This window comes from Amblyomma maculatum, chromosome 2, assembly GCF_055883805.1.
Source record: "Amblyomma maculatum isolate TAMU_Amacu chromosome 2, ASM5588380v1, whole genome shotgun sequence".
NCBI classification, from domain to species: domain Eukaryota; kingdom Metazoa; phylum Arthropoda; class Arachnida; order Ixodida; family Ixodidae; genus Amblyomma; species Amblyomma maculatum.
Window position 1 is genome coordinate 136,652,918 of NC_139345.1, and position 20,573 is coordinate 136,673,490.

General features: G+C 44.7%; 1 protein-coding gene across 1 annotated transcript; it reads left to right on the forward strand.

The window, feature by feature from the left end:
- The first annotated feature begins 6,138 nt into the window (after positions 1–6,138).
- On the forward strand, positions 6,139–20,017 carry LOC146199997 (uncharacterized). Its single transcript, XM_084592250.1, has 8 exons — positions 6,139–6,167; positions 7,678–7,895; positions 10,420–10,463; positions 11,493–11,549; positions 12,192–12,215; positions 15,511–15,558; positions 16,773–16,806; positions 19,327–20,017. Exons 1-8 carry the CDS (start codon positions 6,139–6,141, stop codon positions 19,668–19,670), a joined length of 798 nt encoding a protein of 265 aa, XP_084448376.1. The 3' UTR covers positions 19,671–20,017.
- The last annotated feature ends 556 nt before the right edge of the window (positions 20,018–20,573 follow it).

Sequence of the window (20,573 nt, forward strand, 5' to 3'; positions counted from 1 at the left end):
CCTACTGCTTTGCGCCATGGCGAATGCCTCGGAAGTATCCAGCCAATCGCATCTCTTCTGATCTCTGAGGAACCTGACGACGCGCCGAACTGTGCCGTGACTGCGCTCAGCCCCCCTTCACCTGCGCCCGCTCCCCCCTCTACAGACTTGTTCCTCCGTTCCATCGATGCCGATCTTCCTCCAGAGCAGCGCACTCAGCTTTTGAACCTACTACATCACTTTCGCTCCTCCTTCGACTCTCATCAAAGTTCTTTGGGTCAAACTTCTACAGTCACTCATCGCATCGACACCGGCACCCACGCACCACTACGACAGCGCCCCTATCGTGTGTCTGCAACCGAACGCCAGGCTATAGAAGAGCAAGTCGACCTAATGATCCAGAATGGCGTGATTCAGCCCTCAAGCAGCCCTTGGGCCTCACCTGTTGTCCTTGTAAAAAATAAAAATGGTTCTATCCGCTTCTGTGTCGATTATCGCCGCCTTAATAAGATCACGAGAAAGGACGTCTATCCTCTCCCACGCATCGACGATGCTCTCGATTGTTTGCAAGGCGCCGAACTCTTTTCTTCCCTAGATTTACGTTCCGGGTACTGGAAAGTCCCCTTGGAAGCGGCTGATCGCCCCAAAACTGCCTTTGTAACTCCCGACGGCTTGTACGAATTCACAGTTATGCCGTTTGGCCTTTGTAATGCTCCGGCAACATTTGAGCGGATGATGGACACCATTTTGCGTGGCCTAAAGTGGAAGACATGCCTCTGCTACCTCGATGACATTGTCGTCTTTTCTCGTGACTTTGACACACACCTCTACCGTCTGAAGCACGTTTTGACATGCCTATCTAATGCCGGACTGCAGCTGAATTTGAAAAAAAAATGTCGTTTTGCCGCCCGCCAGCTGAATATTCTCGGCCACCTTGTTTCCAAAGAAGGTGTATCTCCAGACCCTGCCAAACTTCGTGCCGTAACAGCCTTTCCCAAACCGACTTCCATCAAATATCTACGTAGCTTCCTCGGGCTGTGCTCTTACTTTCGCTGCTTTATTAGGAATTTTGCTTCCATTACTGCTCCCTTGACAGAACTTCTGTCCGGCAGTTCCGACCTTTCGTCGTGGTCACCAGCGTGCGACGATGCCTTCAATGCTTTACGACATATCCTCACGGCACCGCCTGTCCTACGTCAGTTCGACCTCACAGCGCCTACTGAGGTCCACACAGACGCCAGTGGTATTGGTCTCGGCGCTGTGCTCGCTCAGCGCAAAGCAGGTTGTACTGAATACGTGGTCGCATATGCTAGCCGTACACTCACGAAGGCTGAATCCAATTACTCTGTCACTGAAAAAGAATGCTTAGCGATTATTTGGGCTCTTACTAAATTCCGCCCTTACCTCTATGGTCGCCCTTTTGACGTAGTGACGGACCACCATGCGCTTTGCTGGCTTTCCTCACTGAAAGACCCGTCCGGCAGACTGGCAAGATGGGCTCTTCGCCTTCAGGAATATGATGTCCGCGTTGTTTACCGCTCTGGCCGCAAACATCACGATGCCGATGCACTTTCCCGCTGCCCCCTTACAGCTGAGGTCGCGAGCCTTTCCCCTTCCGACGATTCCCCGCCATCGCTTCACATCAATGACATGCCGTCAGTGCAGCGGCAAGATCCTTGGATAAACTCTATCCTCGATTTTATCTCCAATCCTACAGCTGCTTCTCCATCGCGTGCTCTCCGCCGCCATGCTTCCCACTTCGCCATTCGTGATAACCTCCTCTACCGCCGCAACTACTGTGCAGATGGCCGCAAGTGGTTGCTAGTTATTCCCCGGCAGCTACGTTCGCAAATTTGTGACTATTTCCACGCTGACCCACAATCCGGTCACGCGGGCGTCTTCAAGACATACACTCGTCTCGGGCTGCGTTACTACTGGCGGGGTATGTACACCTTTGTACTCAAGTACGTTCGCTCATGCCTCGCCTGTCAACGTCGCAAGCCATCTCCTCAACGTTCTGCTGGAGAGTTGCTGCCGTTACCCAGCCCACCACGTCCTTTCGACCGCGTCGGCATTGATTTGTACAGGCCGCTTCCCTACACTGCGGCCGGCAACCGCTGGGCTATCGGAGACGTTGATCATCTGACGAGGTATGCAGAAACCGCCGCACTTCCATCTGTCACAGCGTCAGAAGTAGCTTCCTTCATTTTGCAGCGATTTGTTCTTCGCCATGGCGCACCTCGAGAGCTGCTCAGCGACAAAGGACGCGTTTTCTTGAGTGATGTTGTGAACGCCTTGCTCACCAAGTGCAACATTATTCATAGAACCACCTCCGCCTATCATCCCCAGACTAATGGCCTCACTGAGCGTTTCAATCGTACCCTTGGCGACATGCTCTCTATGTACGTCTCCTCCAACCACTCAAACTGGGACCTCGTCCTTCCGCATGTCACGTACGCACACAATACCGCAACGCAGTCTACTACTGGCTTCTCTTTTTTTTTTCTCCTCTACGGCCGTCACCCCTCTGCAACAATCGACACCATACTCCCGTATCAGCCAGACATATCAGAGTATACACCTGCGTCTCAAGCAGCCCAGCATGCGGAAGACTGTCGACAAATCGCCCGTGCATTCACGGCTAACACCCAGTACCGCCATAAATCAAACCATGACAGCCAACACTCGACACCGCACTTCTCGTCTGGCGCTCTTGTGTGGCTATGGATACCTTCCAATGCCCCTGGACTGTCTTCAAAATTTCTTGCTAAATATCATGGCCCATACCGTGTTCTGGAGCGCACCTCTCCGGTTAATTATGTGGTGGAACCTGTTACGCCGTCCCATGATCTACACCGGCGCGGACGCGAGATTGTTCACGTCCAGCGCCTCAAACCCTATTACGACCCTGCCGTCTTGCTCACGCCGTAAGTCGCCAGGATGTCTCCTCTTCGTCCCGCGGGTAATTGTGAAGAGGAAGAAGTGCACAAGGAACATGCCAGACAGTAGCATCGTGATCGCTGCGCGTGCTGGATCTGCCTGTGTTCGCTGCCGCTGTGTTCGAAGCTGATCTGCCCAGTCCTGCTGATCAAGTCCTGTTGATCCGCTGAATAAACCCCCCATTCTTACAGCGGTAATTAATTACTGCTAGTTGCATAATTGTGAATAAATATTAAAATGCATGCCATAGCTACAAGTCGTATATCGTTGGATAGCTTATGCCAAGTCCAACAGCACTAGACTAGCTGCACGTTTTAATTATTTACCTCTAATTGCGCAAATTATTTACTGCTAATTGCAATGGTATTAGTTTATTACAACTGTACTCAATATAAGCTACACCACGATATATGACTTGAAAGAATAGCATTCAATTCATGTTTAATCACAAGTGACTAGCGGTAATTCATTAAGACGTGCAGTTAGTCTAGAGCACTTGTACTCGGCATAAGCTATCTAACGATATATGACTTGTAGCCAATCAATGAATTTTAACATTTATAGACAATTGTCTAACTAGCATAATTAATTAGGAATAAAGTCAAGCCAGTGCACTTATACTCGGCATGTACTATCTAACGACATGTGACTCGATGATGTGTAAAATCTAAAGTTCATTAGCAGTTAATTCACCGTTTAATTAAGACTTGCAATTAATTAAGACTTGCTCAGCTGGTAGCCCACATTTGCATCACAACTTAAAATCCTTTGGGCACTTGAAACACACTGGCAACGTCCGCGAACAGCGCGTCGAAGCGCTTGGCAGGCCACTTCTTGCCCACCACAAGATGGCCGCCGCAGGCTTCACCCCAGCCCATTGGCCGGCATAAGGAACTTCCACTCCAGCAGTTTTTTATATCCTCCTTTGTGCCGACTAACATTTGTGGCCAAGGTCATTGGTGATGAGAAGGGGGAACATGTAAAGCGTAGCCGCTTGTTTCCCTTTTCCTAAAACGGTTAAGCTACAGGCAAGCGCAGCTGTTCAACTCATCGGGTGTCAAGTTTCGCTCCGCCGATGAGACCAATGCAGATCGGGCGACCGTCCGCTGACAAGTTCCGTTGGCGTCGCGAGACCGAAAACCTAACACTACGATGTTAGGCGACCGTTGGTCGTGCTGTTGTCGCCGCCGGCGTAATGCGACAGATCAGTGCGTCGATAAGCTAAGCAACCTAACTGTACAGCACTGGCTGTGACCTTGAGCCTTGCTGAAGAAAGCATTCGCTAGTGTATTATCGCTTTCTTGCGATAACATCTTTATTAAAAGCGCTTCTGCATGAGGAATGACCACTGTGCCTATCGTCCACAAAAGAAAGAGAAATGTGTCATTTGATATTGAAGCATTGGAGATGACGCTCCGCAGAGTATTGTCTTGTGACGTCACACGAGCATTTCAAAATGGCGGTCGCTCTACGTGGGAGGACCTTCTCGATTCCGATTTCTAACGCGTTTTTTTTTTTTCGTAATCTGCGCTGCGCGCTAGGCATTAAAACCTAATCAGTAGCGTCACGGAAATATAGAACGGCAATGCGTCAAACGACCTTGTCACCGCCCCTTTAATCTGTGACATCGCCCCTCGCACAAACCCTTTGCATCAGTCATCATCATAATTGAGTTGATGTAGCTCACGATAGATTTCTGAGCGTGTTTTGCTTCGTGTAACACCTCCTGTTGCAACAACCTCGGGTCATAACATTTCGTTCTTGGCCAGCGTTTTAGTCCGTGGCCCGCGAAACAATGATTCAGTGGCGGACGGAGCGACATGAGGGCTGTTGCTTCAAGCGATTGCTTATGCGGCACGGAAAAAAGGGTTACCACCGCTTGCAGAAACTGAACGAGATTGTCAGGGGAAACACCATGCACAACTCTTTCAGATAGCAGCTTCTTGCCAAGTTCCATGCACGGTCTCGCATGAATAATTAGACGGATTAGCTGGAAAATCTGAGTGGCACACGCGATCTTCGGGGCACAACGCTTAAATAATGAAAATAAAAACCTACAATTTAGAATGTTATGCACCAACAGAGAAAGAATAAATATTTTAATAACTTTTCTATGAAAGTGGCGAGACAGTTTATTAAATAACTTAATTTTAAAACTTTACAACACACTTTTCGCACCCTCCAGCTATGACTGTGTTGCACTGACAATGAGATTTTGCAGGCCTTATTGCGGGGCTTGCAAAACAGGCATCGAAGCAATTTCTTGTCGCTGCCGTTCCGCTATCTGCGCTGGTGCTCCCGCGAATGGCACGAATTTAGCTCTCTTTTCTGAAATTGGGTGGTTTCGAATTTTTCATCTTGCACTCTAGTTGCTTGTCATTCAATATTATTTGGTAGAATGCTTTCCAGTTTTGTAAGTCCGGCGGCCAGCGCTTTCTTGTTACACCATTTATGCACGGTTTTCGTTTCTCTCAAAGCGCTTGGTGCTTATAAAACCGAGCTCGCGGCATGCGAATTCGGAGAAATACACCTTGCAACAGCAAGGACGGCACCATCGGTGTCGCATTACATTGTTTTTCTGCTAGACGTTCGCTCGTGAGCTCTTATTTGTAACCTACATTACCTGTAAGCATTGGCCACTGATAAATATTGATCGGTGCTGGCTTTGCTGTACATTTCGTTGCATGCTTTATGATAGTATTTGTGTAGATGATGTAATAAAGCAAAAATATAAACAAGCTAATTTTGTTTAATAATATATTGAAAGTTGTGCGATTACGCCAGCGCTTTGCAGATCATACCTCGCTGTATTGTGGGGCAAACTAGCTGCACAAAATTTGTAATACGTATGCTGAGCATGTCCCTTTCGGTTGAGTGCTGGTTTTCTCCATTACAGTGCTGTCTTCTCTACAAGGTTTAATTTTCAACTGCACTCAAACATCACTGTTCGAGCACATTCGAATGTAAAAGGTTGGCGAACGCATAAAGGCCTCCCTCAAACCTACATCCTCGTAAACACAGCAGGGTGGATACAGAAAAACAAAATGCCACTTTATAATTCTCACTAGTATCATGCATACCTAACGCCTTCAACATCCCAAAGTTTAGTACCGCTCCCTTAGCTTTCAAGTGGCTCTGAGGTGTCCATGAGCCGCCGTGTTCTGAACGCAAGGGCGTCAATGGTGCTTTCATTGTCAGGAAACATCTAACTTCGAGAGCATGGGCCGCAAAATCGTGTGTGCCGAGACGTAAGTAGGTGGGAGGCCCTTAAGGTCTATTCACACTTGCGACTAGATGAGGTCGCGCGTCTACCAGTCGCGCGAACAGAGGAGAGGAGCTCGCCACTACCGATGTTCACACTTGCGACTGTCGCCTTCTCGTTAGTCAGGCACAGTTGGGGCGAACGTCGGTAGCGGCCGCTTGCCAGACACTTCAACTTTTTCAGGCGAGCCCGTGCGCATGCCGCGCTCTCGTGTTTCCAGGAGAACGCCAACGACGAATAGACTGTGTCAATCACCGTGGTGTCAATATAAAATGTTGCGCCTGCGTGAAAAACCCATTTCTCAAAAGTTCATGGTACTTACCGGATAGTCCGAATATCTTTCCAATCTCCTCCAAGGCCATATCCTTCTCCCTGCCTTTGAATTCCGGGTTCAGTTTGTTGAAAAGGTAGGGGTATTCTTTCCTTGCATTGAGAAGGTGCCCGATCGAGTACTCTGGGACCTCGCTGATTGGTGAAATGGTTTGCGACTAGTAGTCGCGCGACTGAAAATTCAAGCAGTGCCCGATCGGCCCGCGGCAGTCGCTTTTCGACCGATGCGACCATTTGCGACTGTAGCTTTTCGACCAAAACGGTCGCGCGACCGCTGCTAGTCGCAAGTGTGAACGGGCCTTGAGTATTTTAGGGGAATCCTCTAAAGGGGAGTACATATGTCATAAGGCAACAAAGTAACCACAATAATTTTGATGTGAGGCTTTTGTGACACCTTTATAGCTATACTTTGTTGTCTATCTGTGCTTGACAGGTGGCTAATACGTAATTTCTCCTTTATCTCAAATTTTTCTCCACCTTGCTGATTTGTTTCTTAATATTGGACCAGCACCATTATCCTTTCGTATTTTTAAACAATTTGCCCTTGCCCTGGCATCTTGCAGCCTTCTTGGTTGCCTCACAAGGAACAGTGGCTGCCGCGGAGAGGCGGTGGTCTATGATTGGAGCTGAGGTGAAGGAAAATTTGTTATACGTCTGGCTCGCTTCTGTTTGCGTGAACGCCAAGTAGTGAGTGCCCATTTAGAAGGAAAATAATGCATTTTGTGGACTTCGGCGATCGTTGCAGAGTGTCACCGAAGATATTAGATTATTGCTCGTTATGACAAGCGTCACCCCAGAAATTGCGTGCGTGACCTTTTACTAGCCTTAGATCGAGGAACTCCGGAACGACAAGCATTATACTTGCATTACAAGCAATTGTCGTCAGCAAATAGTGCCCTTCTTGAAATCCACACTTATCTAACCTTACCACCTAGATTAAGCAATATTGCTTCATTTCATAGTGCTTTACTCTCGCTGGCGGTGTGCTAGGCATTTTCATTTCTCGGTACGAGCGAAACAGGTATTTTAAAGGTACGTAGAGCAGAACGGCGCTTTGGGTCACACCAAGTCTGTAGCTCCATGATTATAGATGGTCGATGCCCAATAATTAGAGAAGCATACTCTTCTGTAAAATGATTACAGCCTGCGCTCTCTTCCTATTGCAGCCCTCTTGCGGAGAACCGGCGGCTCCTTCTTCACCTCATCCTCGTCGGCGCAACGTTAACAGCGTTTGCAGCTTTTCCTCATCACACTTCGGCTGAAGCACGCGGAAGGAGCATCGCTGAAATTCTCCGAGATGGCGGATACAGAGAGGATTTCGCAGGTGCCGCCTACATGAACAAGTTCGCGCTGGCATTCAGACTGGTGAACAACGTCGTGTGTGGTTAGTAGCAAATGCACTTTGCATCCGCCATCTGTACTCACCTATGGGGCTGAAACGTGGAGGCTAACCAAGAGAGTTCTACTCAAGTTGAGGACAACCCAGAGGGCTATGGAACGAAAAATGATAGTGGTAACATTAAGAGATAGAAAGCGTACAGAGTGGGTCAGAGAAATAACTCAGGTTACCGACATTCTAGTGGAAATTAAGAAGAAGAAATGGACATGGGCAGGACATGTAGTGCGAAGAGAGGATAACCGATGGTCGCTGAGGGTAACAAACTGGATTCGAAGGGAAGGAAAGCGTAGCAGGGGGTGGCAGAAAGTTAGGTGGGCGGATGAGATTAAGAAGTTCGCAGGGGTCAAGTGGATGCAGCTGGCACAGAACCGGGTTAAGTGGAGAAATATGGGAGAGGCCTTCGCCCTGCAGTGGATATAATCAGGCTTATGATGATGATGATGATGATGATGATGATGACACTTTGCGTAATTAAGCTCATGCAGTAATTTTCTGTACTGAACGTCCTATGGAAAACATTGCCCAGGAAGGAAGTCATATATCTGCTCTCGCGCGTTTAATATAATGTATTGAATGTTCGGCACCTAAATGGCCTGAATTGTCTTTAAGAACTTAGTCTTTCCTGCTGTAACATCGGTTTTTAATCATTCATTTTGAATTCGTCAGCAAATGCTTTCACCTAGTAATACCTAGCTGCTTGTTAATTCTTTAACTCTTGTAATCATGAGTTTGAGTTGGTGCATTCGGAAACACTTCATACGGTCAGGGTGTAAGAAAAGTTCTTCCCGTTCTATATCGGCATTCGAATAAATGACCATGGTAAAGTTGTATTTCCTTCCTACTGCAGAGATTCGCTGTTTGCTCAAAGGCTTCTTACAGAAATACTTCAAATCAAATTCATTGCACCGCGGCTGTTAAATATGGGTGCGCAGTTCGACAACAAACGGCTAATAAGCATTTAAGCTCGTGCTATCCGAGCATACATTCAAATTCCGTCAAGGTTTCACAACGCCCTCTGCATTAATAACAGAATAATGTACGGCAGGTTTCCGGATAGCAGGCGAGCGGGCCATGAGAGATACCTGAAAACTAGCTTGCTTTCTCCATGTCCCATCTAGATCTCTAAGTGAGGGGGTTTTTTTGTTTTTGTTTTTTTTTTGCCGCGTGAGTTGTATCTCAAGTCTAAAGCCGTTCTCAAGGTAAAAACAATGAGGCACTAAGTTTAGAAGCTCCTGTAACATTTGCCGGCGAGCAGTAGTCTGTTCTGCGCATGCGTCGCGGTAAAAGTGCGTCAACTACCGGTTTTCGCCTGCAGGCTCGTTTGTAACTCTTATAAGCAATCAGAGAAAATTAAAACGAAGGAACGGAAAAGACATGTTTATTTAGTTTGAAAGCACTAATAAAACCCGGCCTAGCAAAACTGCGCAATAGCTGTGCATCCGCTTGTAAGGATTTTACAATAAAATAAAAATAAACCGTCGGAGCAGAGTGAATCGGAGCCCAGGAATTTCTCGTGAGAATCGAGTACGGAAAGTTGTAACGTCATTTTACTCTACCGATTCCAGTCATACTGCCAGATATAAGTGCATAGTGTGCCACGCTTCCTGCCACGGCGGCCGCTTTTAGATGGAGACGAAAAGCCAGGCGCCCGTGTTCTTTGCGATAACAGTGCATGTAAAGAACCCCAGATGGTCGAAATTTCCGGAGTCCTCCACTATGGCGTCTCTCCATAGAGTTTCTTACTCTTACCTAGAGGGAAAGCTGTGCTGCCGTCTATGGGAGTTTACATAGAGTTTCCAGACGGCCAGTTCAGCCACCATGGGCGCTCAAACCATCATGGGCCGGAGAGCTACCGAGTGCAGAACTACAACTTTTGTCCAAAACTAATGTAAAGATAAACGTTGTTCTACCGTAAATAATGTCCTAAGATTGAATATTGTGACTATAAATTGCAAAAAGAGAGAGAAACAACATGTGAGTGTGATATTTATCTAATATAAGCGATGGCTCTTTTTCCTATTGGCTTAGTTTTGAGCAGCACAAATACCAATATTTCGCACTTAATAGGCAAACATTGAAATAAAAAAACGTTATGAAAATATTTATGGTTGTGCAATCACTTAAGGAAGTTTTTAGTGGCATTTCGGGAAACAGAAACCATTTATTGGCGACGTCTGCTTTTGCGCCTTCGCTACTATGGCTTTCGCGGTCTATGTACGCTCCTTCAGATGATGATGATGACGAAAAAGAAACATCACAGTAACGCCACTCCACGTACCCGAGAAAAACCGATTGTCCTGCAACAAGTAGCACACCGGCCCATGATTCTTAGCGCGCCCATGGAGGCTGAAGTGCAGCGCCCTCAGCTTTCCCTCTAGTTAGTGTGAGGAACTCTATGCGTCTCTCAGCCTAAGCTGCTTTGGGACGTTAAACCCGCGAAACGAAACCATCAATTCAAATTGCAGAAGGCTGTTAAAACATTCATTCCGTTTATTTTTCGCTTTCTCAGGAAGATGCAACGTAACGGAAAGAGAAAAAGAATGTCTACCTAAGGCAAGTATCGCGTCCACTGTGTAGTAGTTGCTTCAATGGTAACAATATGTAATATGTACGAACGATGAAAGCAAGAACGTTATGATAGTTTCCCAGTGATGGGCGCTTATCTTTTTTTTTTCTCTCTTTTTCGGTACGTATATAACTGGGGCATTATATGCGGCAATTAGAGAACTCGCAGTGCACCGCAAGATGAATAAGAAAGGGGGAGTATTTGCGGAAACCAGTGTGCCCAAACGCAGGCATTTCTTCTCAATAAAGCGAGTACGCTATATATTTTGTTTCTAGAGTAGAGGTTCGGGAATATTTATGTGGTCGAACATGTTCACTTTAAATCGCAGATACATTTTCGAAATGCATTTATTATTTTTTGAAGTAATTTGCCTTACATATGTGTGCTTTCTCGCTCAGAATGTCAATTTTTTAATATAAAGTGGGGACTTGATTTTACAAACTTGCTCAAATGATTGCGCGAAGTGGTATCCGTGACAGGAGAGATGAGAGCGCCACAACACAGGCGGGCATACAGCAATGAAGAGATTTATTTTTGAGAAGCCCTACTTTTTGTGAGTAATTAGTGTTTGCTCTAAACGATTACTCTAAACATAAAACACTATATTTAAATGGCATAAGAAGTCGCTTTTTATTGCTTCGTTCTTACCTTCATCTTTTTTTGTTCTGATATAAAACGGCTGCTGGGGTAGTTGGTGCATTCTCGAGCAAACGCAGGTTAACGCGAAAATCAGGTTAACACAAGGGAAGAGACGGAGCGACGCGCTTCGCATCTGAAATTTTTTCTACTAATTTTAATTCTTCGTGATAGGTAATTCCCTCATATAAAATGGCCACAGGGCTAGCTTAATTTACTTCTCCATGTAGAAATGAACACATTCGGGCTAAATGCGCCACGTAGTACGAGTAGTATTCCAGTGTGTAGTATGGGAGAACTCGGTAACCCTTTTAGCGAAAATAAGAATGACTTCTTTATTATATCATTCGCAAACTTTTCTCTTGGACTCCTTTGAGCAGCTGAATGTTGACAACGGTAGCTGCGACAAAGAAGAGGAGTACTACGACAGTGCTATTGTAAGTTAACGTTTCTACCATATAGAGGTTTTCTATCACCCAGAATGACACGCGTTGCATCCGAGAAAAATAGATCGTTTCTCATGTCATTCGCACCTTGCAGCGCCATTGCTACTTAGCCTAGTTCATGCGGAAAAATGTACCTAACTTCGGCAACGCCAACCAAAAGGTTGCCGTCGCAACTAAGCTCCCTCACATTACGCACAAGTTTCGTGGTTTGTACGTTTCTGCCTTTTTAGGTTTGCAGATTTGGGCCTCATCCCTTTCCCAGCTAGCAAGGAGCTTATATGCTGCAGTAAAACATATTTTGGAGTTAAGAAAGAATAGTAAAAAGTGTGCATATAAAAGAACAGTAAACAACCTTGAAGCCTGCGACTTCTGAGTTGGATCTGTGAGCCATAGCATAACACGATCAATAAAGTCATACTATAACCCGATGAATAAAACGCCACGGGCATTGATAAAACGCTGCTTTATTCCTGCAGAGCAGAATACAGTAGCAATAACAGATTCGACAAGAAAAGACGGTTTGTTTGAATAAAAAATGTTAACATAAAAAACAGGAAAAGAATGCATTTTGGGAAGACTAAAGAGCTTTGTTGCCGCTGACTGTTGAATCATTGTTATTTCTATCTCCCTTAGGATCACGAATTGGACACATTTCTGGTAAGCAAGTGGGAATATTATTTGGGCATGCAAGTAGCGACCTCATTAATATAGTCAGTCGCTGTTTAAGGACAATCGTCCTCGGAGAACTTTCCGGGACACATTCACTAACCGGCTGCCCTTTGCCAGTGAACGCTTGCGGAGCAGAGATCAGCAGGAGTGCCCACGCACGTATGATTTCTTGGCATCAGGAGAATTCACACTCTGACTGCCATGAGACGACTTTTCAAATCGGTTTGGGTAGAGCCCCCGACTCTGCGTTACTGGCTCTGCCTAGTACCAGAACAAGATGGTCACCTCATCAACACAGCACCAAACTCCGCCTCTTCGGCCGTGCCTGAGCACTCATCTTCACTAGCCCGACCCTTTGAATGTTGCACGCAGCTGCTGTAGTTTCTAGTAAGTTGGGTAGTGTGAGTGGAAATAATCAAACAAGCAAAGAACACGTCGGTAGTCCAAAGGAAATGTAACCAGTCTTACAAAAAAAAAAAAAGTACGGAGAATATTTGGCTAGAGAAACCAGTTGGGTTCTGTTGAGAGACACAAGGACATGTTTTCATCCTGAAATAATGATAAACTTAGAAATACTAATTACATTTCTTTTAACCATTGGCTTACCTTCGACGGCACTTTGTGTCTGCACTGGGCCAGAGATGCACCCGAATACGTCGTGTTTGCTCTCTTTTGGGGCGGTTACTAAAGCTTCGTAAATGGAACCTTGGCGAAAAAAAAATCCAGCAAGTCATTCTGAAGGTGACCTACAATTCCTGAATTAGCAACTTATTCCTGAAGCCGGTATTTAAGATGTATGATCATTAGTCATTGATAATACTGACATATCGTGGGGCGAAAATAACAATAGCTGCAGATTATGTTCATGACTAAACAGCCCTGCGACGTTGTACTTTTTTTTTATTAGCACAATCATTTCTTCAAAGCTTCAAAGCTTGATTATTTTTCCAATGAGGCGTTGTATAAATGTCATGCAATACAATTTATAGCATGGCTCTGCATCCATGGTTCATCCCTTACCTTATTTAGCCCACCTTCGCGTTCTTGTAAAACACTTGGTGGACTTCTAAACAGCGGAAAATGACTGTTCCTGTGTAGACATTGGAAATGATTAAATGTTGATAAAACAATTGTCGAGTACGTTCCCTTTTCAAATAGAGGTTAGAACATAGCGTGTTTTACAAGATATTCTGATGTATAACGGTATGGTCAGCGGCTGTACAGGACGCAAAAAAGCGGAGGCCAAACATTCCCACTACGAATCAGTGCAGCAAGGCGAGAGTATCAAAGTCAGAGAACAGGACGCATATAAAAGCAGTAACTCAGTCACTGGCGGAAACAAGGTCGAACTGCGATCAAGCTACGCTAGCCTCGGTGCTTTGATTTCGAGCCGCGCGAGAGAAGGCCAAGCGCGCCTAGTCGACCGTGAAATGGAACGGCTTTGGCCGGGCAGAGTCGGCGTGGTCGCCTTTTCGCCCTCGTTTCTCCTTTACGCGCCCTCCACAAATAATGAACCCCTTATTGCCGTCAGTTTCTTTCGGAACGGCCAGCAGGTGTACCACGCTTCACGCCTCAGCGATCCTTTTCTGTAATGCACTTATTCTGTTTTCAGGATTATTTGTACACCTTCTTTTTCTAAAAGTTAGGTGACAATATTGCTTTCACTATAGCATTGCTCATCTCTTCTCGAAACCACCAGAAATTTTTTTCAGGCTTTCTTTCTCAGTGCATCGAATTAGCCTGCGTGTCGAGATCGAATACTTATTTCTAGATTCGCGCCAATCAGGAAACTAGGAATGCTCTTGTTAGCTAATTCAAAATCGAGGACCGCCTAAACTGAGCAATTGCTATTATATTTATACTCCTCCCAGAATCAATACTGCCTTCATAAATCATATAATTGGGCAGCACTTCGTAGACAAATACTGTAGCGGTGTTGTACTTTAAATTGGATAATTGGTCAAATTGGTATGCCTCTAATCAATTGTGTTTTAAAATGATGCATCCTTAACACATTATGTGCGACCTCCAGCCTCAATGTTCGGTGCCCTTCTTTTAATGCATGGCAGTGTGCGGCTGCGGTGGTGCTTAGACTAACCTTACTATTTCATGCGTTCCTACTTCCTTGTGTTAAGACTGGGGGCTGCTGTTTATTCTATTACGGATGCTGAAAAACTGTACTGGCTGGAGAAGCCATGGTAATGCTCTCTTAGGATCTGGAGAAACATTTTCCTGCTCACAAGATGTTCCCTGAAGCTGCATGATCCCTCTGTGCAAGTACTGGAACTTCATTCTGTCCCAAAACTTGGTCTTATTTATTATTTCAGATACTCTAAGGGCCCTCTTACGCATCTGGACAGGCATCAAAGAAAACACACTGCATATACAATATAATAACAGAAATATCTGGGAGCAGAAATTGGAATAAGCAGCAACAACTTGTTAAAACGGAGATGGGAAGTAAGAAGGTCTTCCATAACACAACAAAATATGCACCACGAGAAACGCGCAATTACAGTTATTTGGAAAGATTGAAATGCAATACCGGAAGTTATGAAAAATTACAACAGTGTTACACCTGAAAACAAGTAACGGCGGATGCGTATGCACGCAAACACGCACGATGGCACTAAAATATTGACTGAAAGAATAAAAACCTGTCATTACGTGTTCCTGGATTATAAATAGGATAGGAGATTGGCTTGAAAAGTTGATATGTCAGTAGTAACGTCAATAGATCAAACAAGTTGCTTTTATTAAAAGACAGGGCCGAAAATATCTCTCTTCGTGGGAAAATAAGCTAAATCTTGCTGATATGATCTGCTCGAGATGCAGTATCCGGCATCGGGGAAAAGGGGGGGGGGGGGGAGGGGGACGAAAACGGTGTGCTGCTTTGATACATTTGAGTCATCTCCTGCCTCCGAAGGGCATTTGCCTAAACAGCAACAGGTTGGCACAAGCACAACCAAAAAAGGGGGCTTTTTATAACTGCATGTGACTAGACGACTAGACGGAAAGTTGTGAAATACAGGGGAGGAAGCTAAACGTGTGTGATATCAATCCCACCAAAATAGAAGCGTGGGCGAGTTGGTATGTATACATTCTAAAACAGCGCAAAAGAACAGGGACGAGAGAACGAAACGTACAAGTCAGCGCTCGTGTTGTACGTTTCGTTCTCTCGTCCCTGTTCTTTTGCGCTGTTTTAGAATGAAAGAAAGAATCAATCCCGCGTTTAGCACCATGGGCGCTGAACGTTCTTTTTTTTTTTCCTGTCTGCTTGCAGCCCTGCCTCTTACGGGACAGCGAAGAGTCCACGATGTTATGCCTGATGGTGTGTGCGTTTTTAAATATCATGCAAATTACAGAGGAGTCGCGCTTAGATTACAAGGGATTCACGAGTTGTCGAATGAAAGAAAACACTATTGCGCGCTTTACAGTAATTAGCAACGAGATGTGAGCGGGTGTGCCGATTAGTAGTAGTAGTAAAAGACATTACCGAGGCGTAACACTTAGGCGCCTAATAAATCGATGGCCTGCTGGACGAACAAACGCTGTTCTTCTTCACCCTCGGCACCAAGCCAGTCCACCCAGGTCCAGATAGTATGAGAGGAGGTGGGAAAGAATCCCGATTGCAATGCAACCGGACATGAAAATAGGCAGTGTGAAAGGTTGATATAAGGGGAAGGGCAGTTGGGGCATGAAGGATCACGACGGAATTTGTAGCTCTTAACAAATTCCTTTACTTCGTGCCATATCTTTTATTCACCCAGGGCCAGCTAGTGCCGAATATATTCACCTCACCATTGGTACCTTGCCAGTATTCGCACAAAATACCTATAAAAATACCAGCGGCATGGATACCCAATAGAGGTCCGGCTATTTACAATAATGATGCTGCGTACAGCAACAAGGCCATTGTCAGTCAAAGCTTCATTGGTTTTCAATCAAATTTACTTCACTGCGCACCACTGAACATGATCAATTCAAGTGCCACGTTTTTGTGAACGCAAATTAAGTGCTTCCAACTTCACCTCCTGAGCAGATGGGTTTGCACCAGTTGCATGCAGGGTAAGTATTGCGCGTGGTAAGTATAGCGCCATATTTCAAAGGTCATTTGCAAAGTAGTGTCACGTATCTGTCGCAAGCGGCTGCCTGTGAGACAAAAAAAAAAACGTTTGTTTGGCTCGCCCAGCTGAAGTTCAATGGTGGAGTACTTCACTTAAGCAATGCGTCTGTAGTGCTCTGAATGTCACTGCATAATTCAGCGCTCGATGCCTCGGCGTGCTAAGCTATATTTCTAAAGGCCAACTATCTCTTAGTCTGAATATATTATACATGGATACACATCATTTTTGCCCTGTAAGTGATCCAAGATTAGTGTTTTTGGAGTAAAAAAAAAAAACAGATGTTATGTATCCGTGGCGTTAAGTTTACGGCTAATGCGTCCTTAAACATCCTGAAGACCTTAGTGACATATTATTCACATTTTGCTTCATAATTATTAGTGTCTCAAATGAAAGCGATGTATTCTGTTTTCTAATGCAGGAAACTCCGATGGGCGTACCACCCCCAGAGAATGGTAATGCGCCATCGGCTTACAACGGCGTTGTAGTGTAATTCTAAATTTTGAGGAACTGCTAGGTGCTCAGTTTGATTCTGGATACTGGCTGCCAATATGCATTATAGAGGAGGCTTCAAAATTTGCGCACTATTATTATGGCCTGCAAACGGCTTCGATGCCTTTAATTTAGGTCCGGTGTGGGGCTAAAGTGATTTAAGGGTTAGCTTGTTCTTGCTCCCAGAAAATGAAACAATATTACGGGACGTACCCTACAATTATCTGGAAATATAATTTCTGAGTGACTATTTTTTTAAGACACATGCCAAAAGCAGGCTATCAACGCTAATTCTAAATTAAAATTCACCAAGGGCTGTAGGGTTCTCTTTACTTTAGCGTTTGTTTTTTTATTATGAATTGCTTTTTTTTGCAGACTATATAATTGCGGTTGAATAATACTAATAAGTTCGTAATAATAGTAATACTAAAAATACTAATACTAATAATAATTTTACGAGTTCCCGAGCATCAATGAAGTTGCTTTTCGTTGCTAAGCGGACAGAAAGTGTTCTTTTTAAATTCGCAAAGCATCATGACTTACTAATCACATGTTCACGTGGACTATCTCACTATTGGTTCAATTCGAGTGAGGGTTCAAGGTTTCTTGACAAGCAGAGCTTTAAGTTATGGATATTTTTGCTGTTCGACAGCGTCATTGCAGTGAAGCGTGAGTGTTTTTCAGTTTTTACGGAATTAGAGCCGAAATATTAGTGGGAGTAATAATGGCTCTGAAGTGGTTAGATTGTAGCCTGATCAACTTAGCGGGAAAAAAAACAAGCAAACGTAAATGGTATTGCATCGATTTTGAAGAAACCTCAGGCTGCGATAAGTTGCCAATGATCCACCACAAAAATTTATTTATTATTATTTTTTTTTGCGGCGCAATATATTTGCTTCGCTCGATATATCTGAGGGGCAAAAGAACTGGTCGTCCCGGATTATTTGTCCTCTTGGCCGCTAAGGCATCCGCCCATTTCAGGAGTCTCGTACTAGCAGTCACGTACTGGGGCAATAAACACAGGTGACATGGCGGTCACGTTTAGAAATAAAAGCAGACAAATATTTAGAAAGCCTCCCACCGCTCAGTGACCGCCGCACAATGCGTGGCCCAGAAAGTAAAACGGCGATTAATACCAAAAAAATGTGAGTTGTGTCCCGGCCGCCAGCGACCCGCGCACAGCGCACATAAAGGCACCACCCCGAATTGCGGGGCTGTCACGACTGTCGGCGCGCGGAAGCAGAGTGGACGGGGTGAGGCTGAAACGGTGGCAGACTTCCGACTCGGCAGCTGTCAATGCGAATTCCGAGCAGCAAAGAACTGGGCGACGAGGCCGTGTCTCACAACCCGAACCAAACATTTTGGCTGATCAGCGGATGGCGGGAATCAGGGCGTAGCTCTCTGTTCTAGGGTGGAGTTCGGGACAGTGCGGTCACCAGAACTCCTTCGATTTGCTGCCGATCTGTGCGGAACGTCCATGAAAGAAAAAACACGTTTTATTTAGCCATGATTGCGTTAATAAAAAAAGAGTGTGGCTCATAGTTTTTAATTGACGATATTTGTTGAAAGAAACACCGGGATGCAACCAAAACGTTAACGACACTCTGTGGAAACTTTATAAATTACCTATCTGTGCGCCGGTGAAGGATGTGAAAAAAAAAATTTTTGAGTTAAAAAAACAATTTTTTGCCAAAACGCGTCACCAACCGCTACCTAAAAGGAATCGCGCAAAAAGGCAAATGACCAATAATTTGCGTGGCATAAGGTTTAACAAACTGAAAAAGTATATGCAGAATCAAGATTTAGACTTCTGCCAAGCGCTTTGTATAGCTTAGCACAAACCAAGCGCTCCACTTAGGCAGCAATACTTAAGGCTTCTAATTGTGGTGTTACCCGTCTTCACTAATATCTTATTTCCTGTTAAGTGGTGCACGTGCCCTATACAGTTTACAGTTTGGTAATACGGGTGAGTACGTTCCGAAATTGGGAGAGAGTTGAGGAAAGAAATTGGGCATTATTAGAGTGCGGAAGAAAACGACGTTATCCACCTGATTTGCATTTACTTTTTTTTTTCCTTTTTGCGGGTGCTTTAATGTCAGATTCGCAAAGATGTCTCTAGCCTATCCCACTTTATATTCGCGAGGAGCAAATCAAAAGCTCAGCAAAGGATAGACCGCTATCATTGAAAGTATTTTGTAACCATTGTCGCTGTCCTTTGTTTAATGAGTCGTTGATTTCAAATCAGGCATTGTTGGTTTGATTTGTCCTGTTTTTTTTTTTTTTTTTTTTTTTTTTTTTTTGTTTAACGTCCCAAAACGACTCAAGCTATGAGAGACGCCGTAGTGGAGGACTCGGGAAGTTTCGACCACCTGGGGTTCTTAAACGTGCACTGACATCGCGTAGCACATGGACGAATCTGAACATAAAATGACAATTCGGAGTGGATTGGCGATTTAAACTGATGTTTATCTTTGGCCTTGCAGAGATCGTGGACGAGGTAGCCCGTGAAAGGTTCAAACTGGCGACGACAGCTGCTACCCAACACGCATCGGAAACGAATAACAGCGAGCCTGACAGTGTGCAAACTAAGAAGCCAATCATGCCGATGAGGACGCAGGAGATAGTTGACATTGTGTCTCACGCCAAAATTACGCGTGTCATCATTGGTGACCCACTTGGGGGCTCTGTTCCAGCACAAAGCCGGACTCTAGTACACGACAAACACCTCCGCGGGCACCCGCACTCAAGCAAATACAAGAAGGTTACCCAAGAAGAAAGCAAGAAAAATGATCAAGCATATAAAACAAAACATGGATTTAAAAAATGAAGCATTCGTTAAGTATCGTACATGCGAAGTACAGGCAAAAATGATATTTAGTCTTGTTATTAGCAAGTGTCTTGCCCTTAGTCGTAGTTTGGGAGTTCTGCTAGGCTTGTTGCAGTTCAAGCTGGAATTGAACCCCTCAATCTTTATCATGTTTTATTGATTTGGCCCAGCTTTTATATCTATCGTTACCTGTTGTACACGGTGAAAAACATCAGCAGCAATCTCTAGGCCTGCAAGCTGCCACAGCTTGCTGGTGTAGCCTCGCAACAGACCTTTTAGTATTTTCTTTGTTGTACATTGTATGTTTCGTTGTAATGACTGAGAAAATAAATTCTACAGCGATTATCCCTTCCAGAGGTGTCCCAGTTGAATCATTCCTTCTTACACTAACGACTGGGTATATTCGTGGTGTGTTTCGCCAAGTTTGCGCAGGGGAACTACGCCGCAGAGTATAAGGCAGCTTATAAACGCATAGCATTGGCTCATGCGCGCCATCTTTGCGATGCCTGTACAGAATATGTCCGCACTAACTTTGTAACTTATCTCGACTGTATTAGCCACAAGTGTTAAATCATTGGATCGCATACGCAGAATATAATTGCGCTGCACGAACTGTAGGTTTTAATATTTCAATGACCGCTTATTAATTAATTGTGAATAAATTCAGCTTTAAGCTTCATCGTTGTCATATATTGCTGGATAGCCCATGTCGAGCTTATTTGCACGGAAATAATTATACGTTTCAGTCCATTATCGCTAATTACTATTTCCGAAGAAAATTTAATTTCATACTAAGGCACCGGGTCATTATGATTCCAGAGCTCATACTGAAAATATTTGCTTTGCATATATATGAGGTCATAATTACGATTAATTTAGCTACATGTGATTAAAAACTGAACT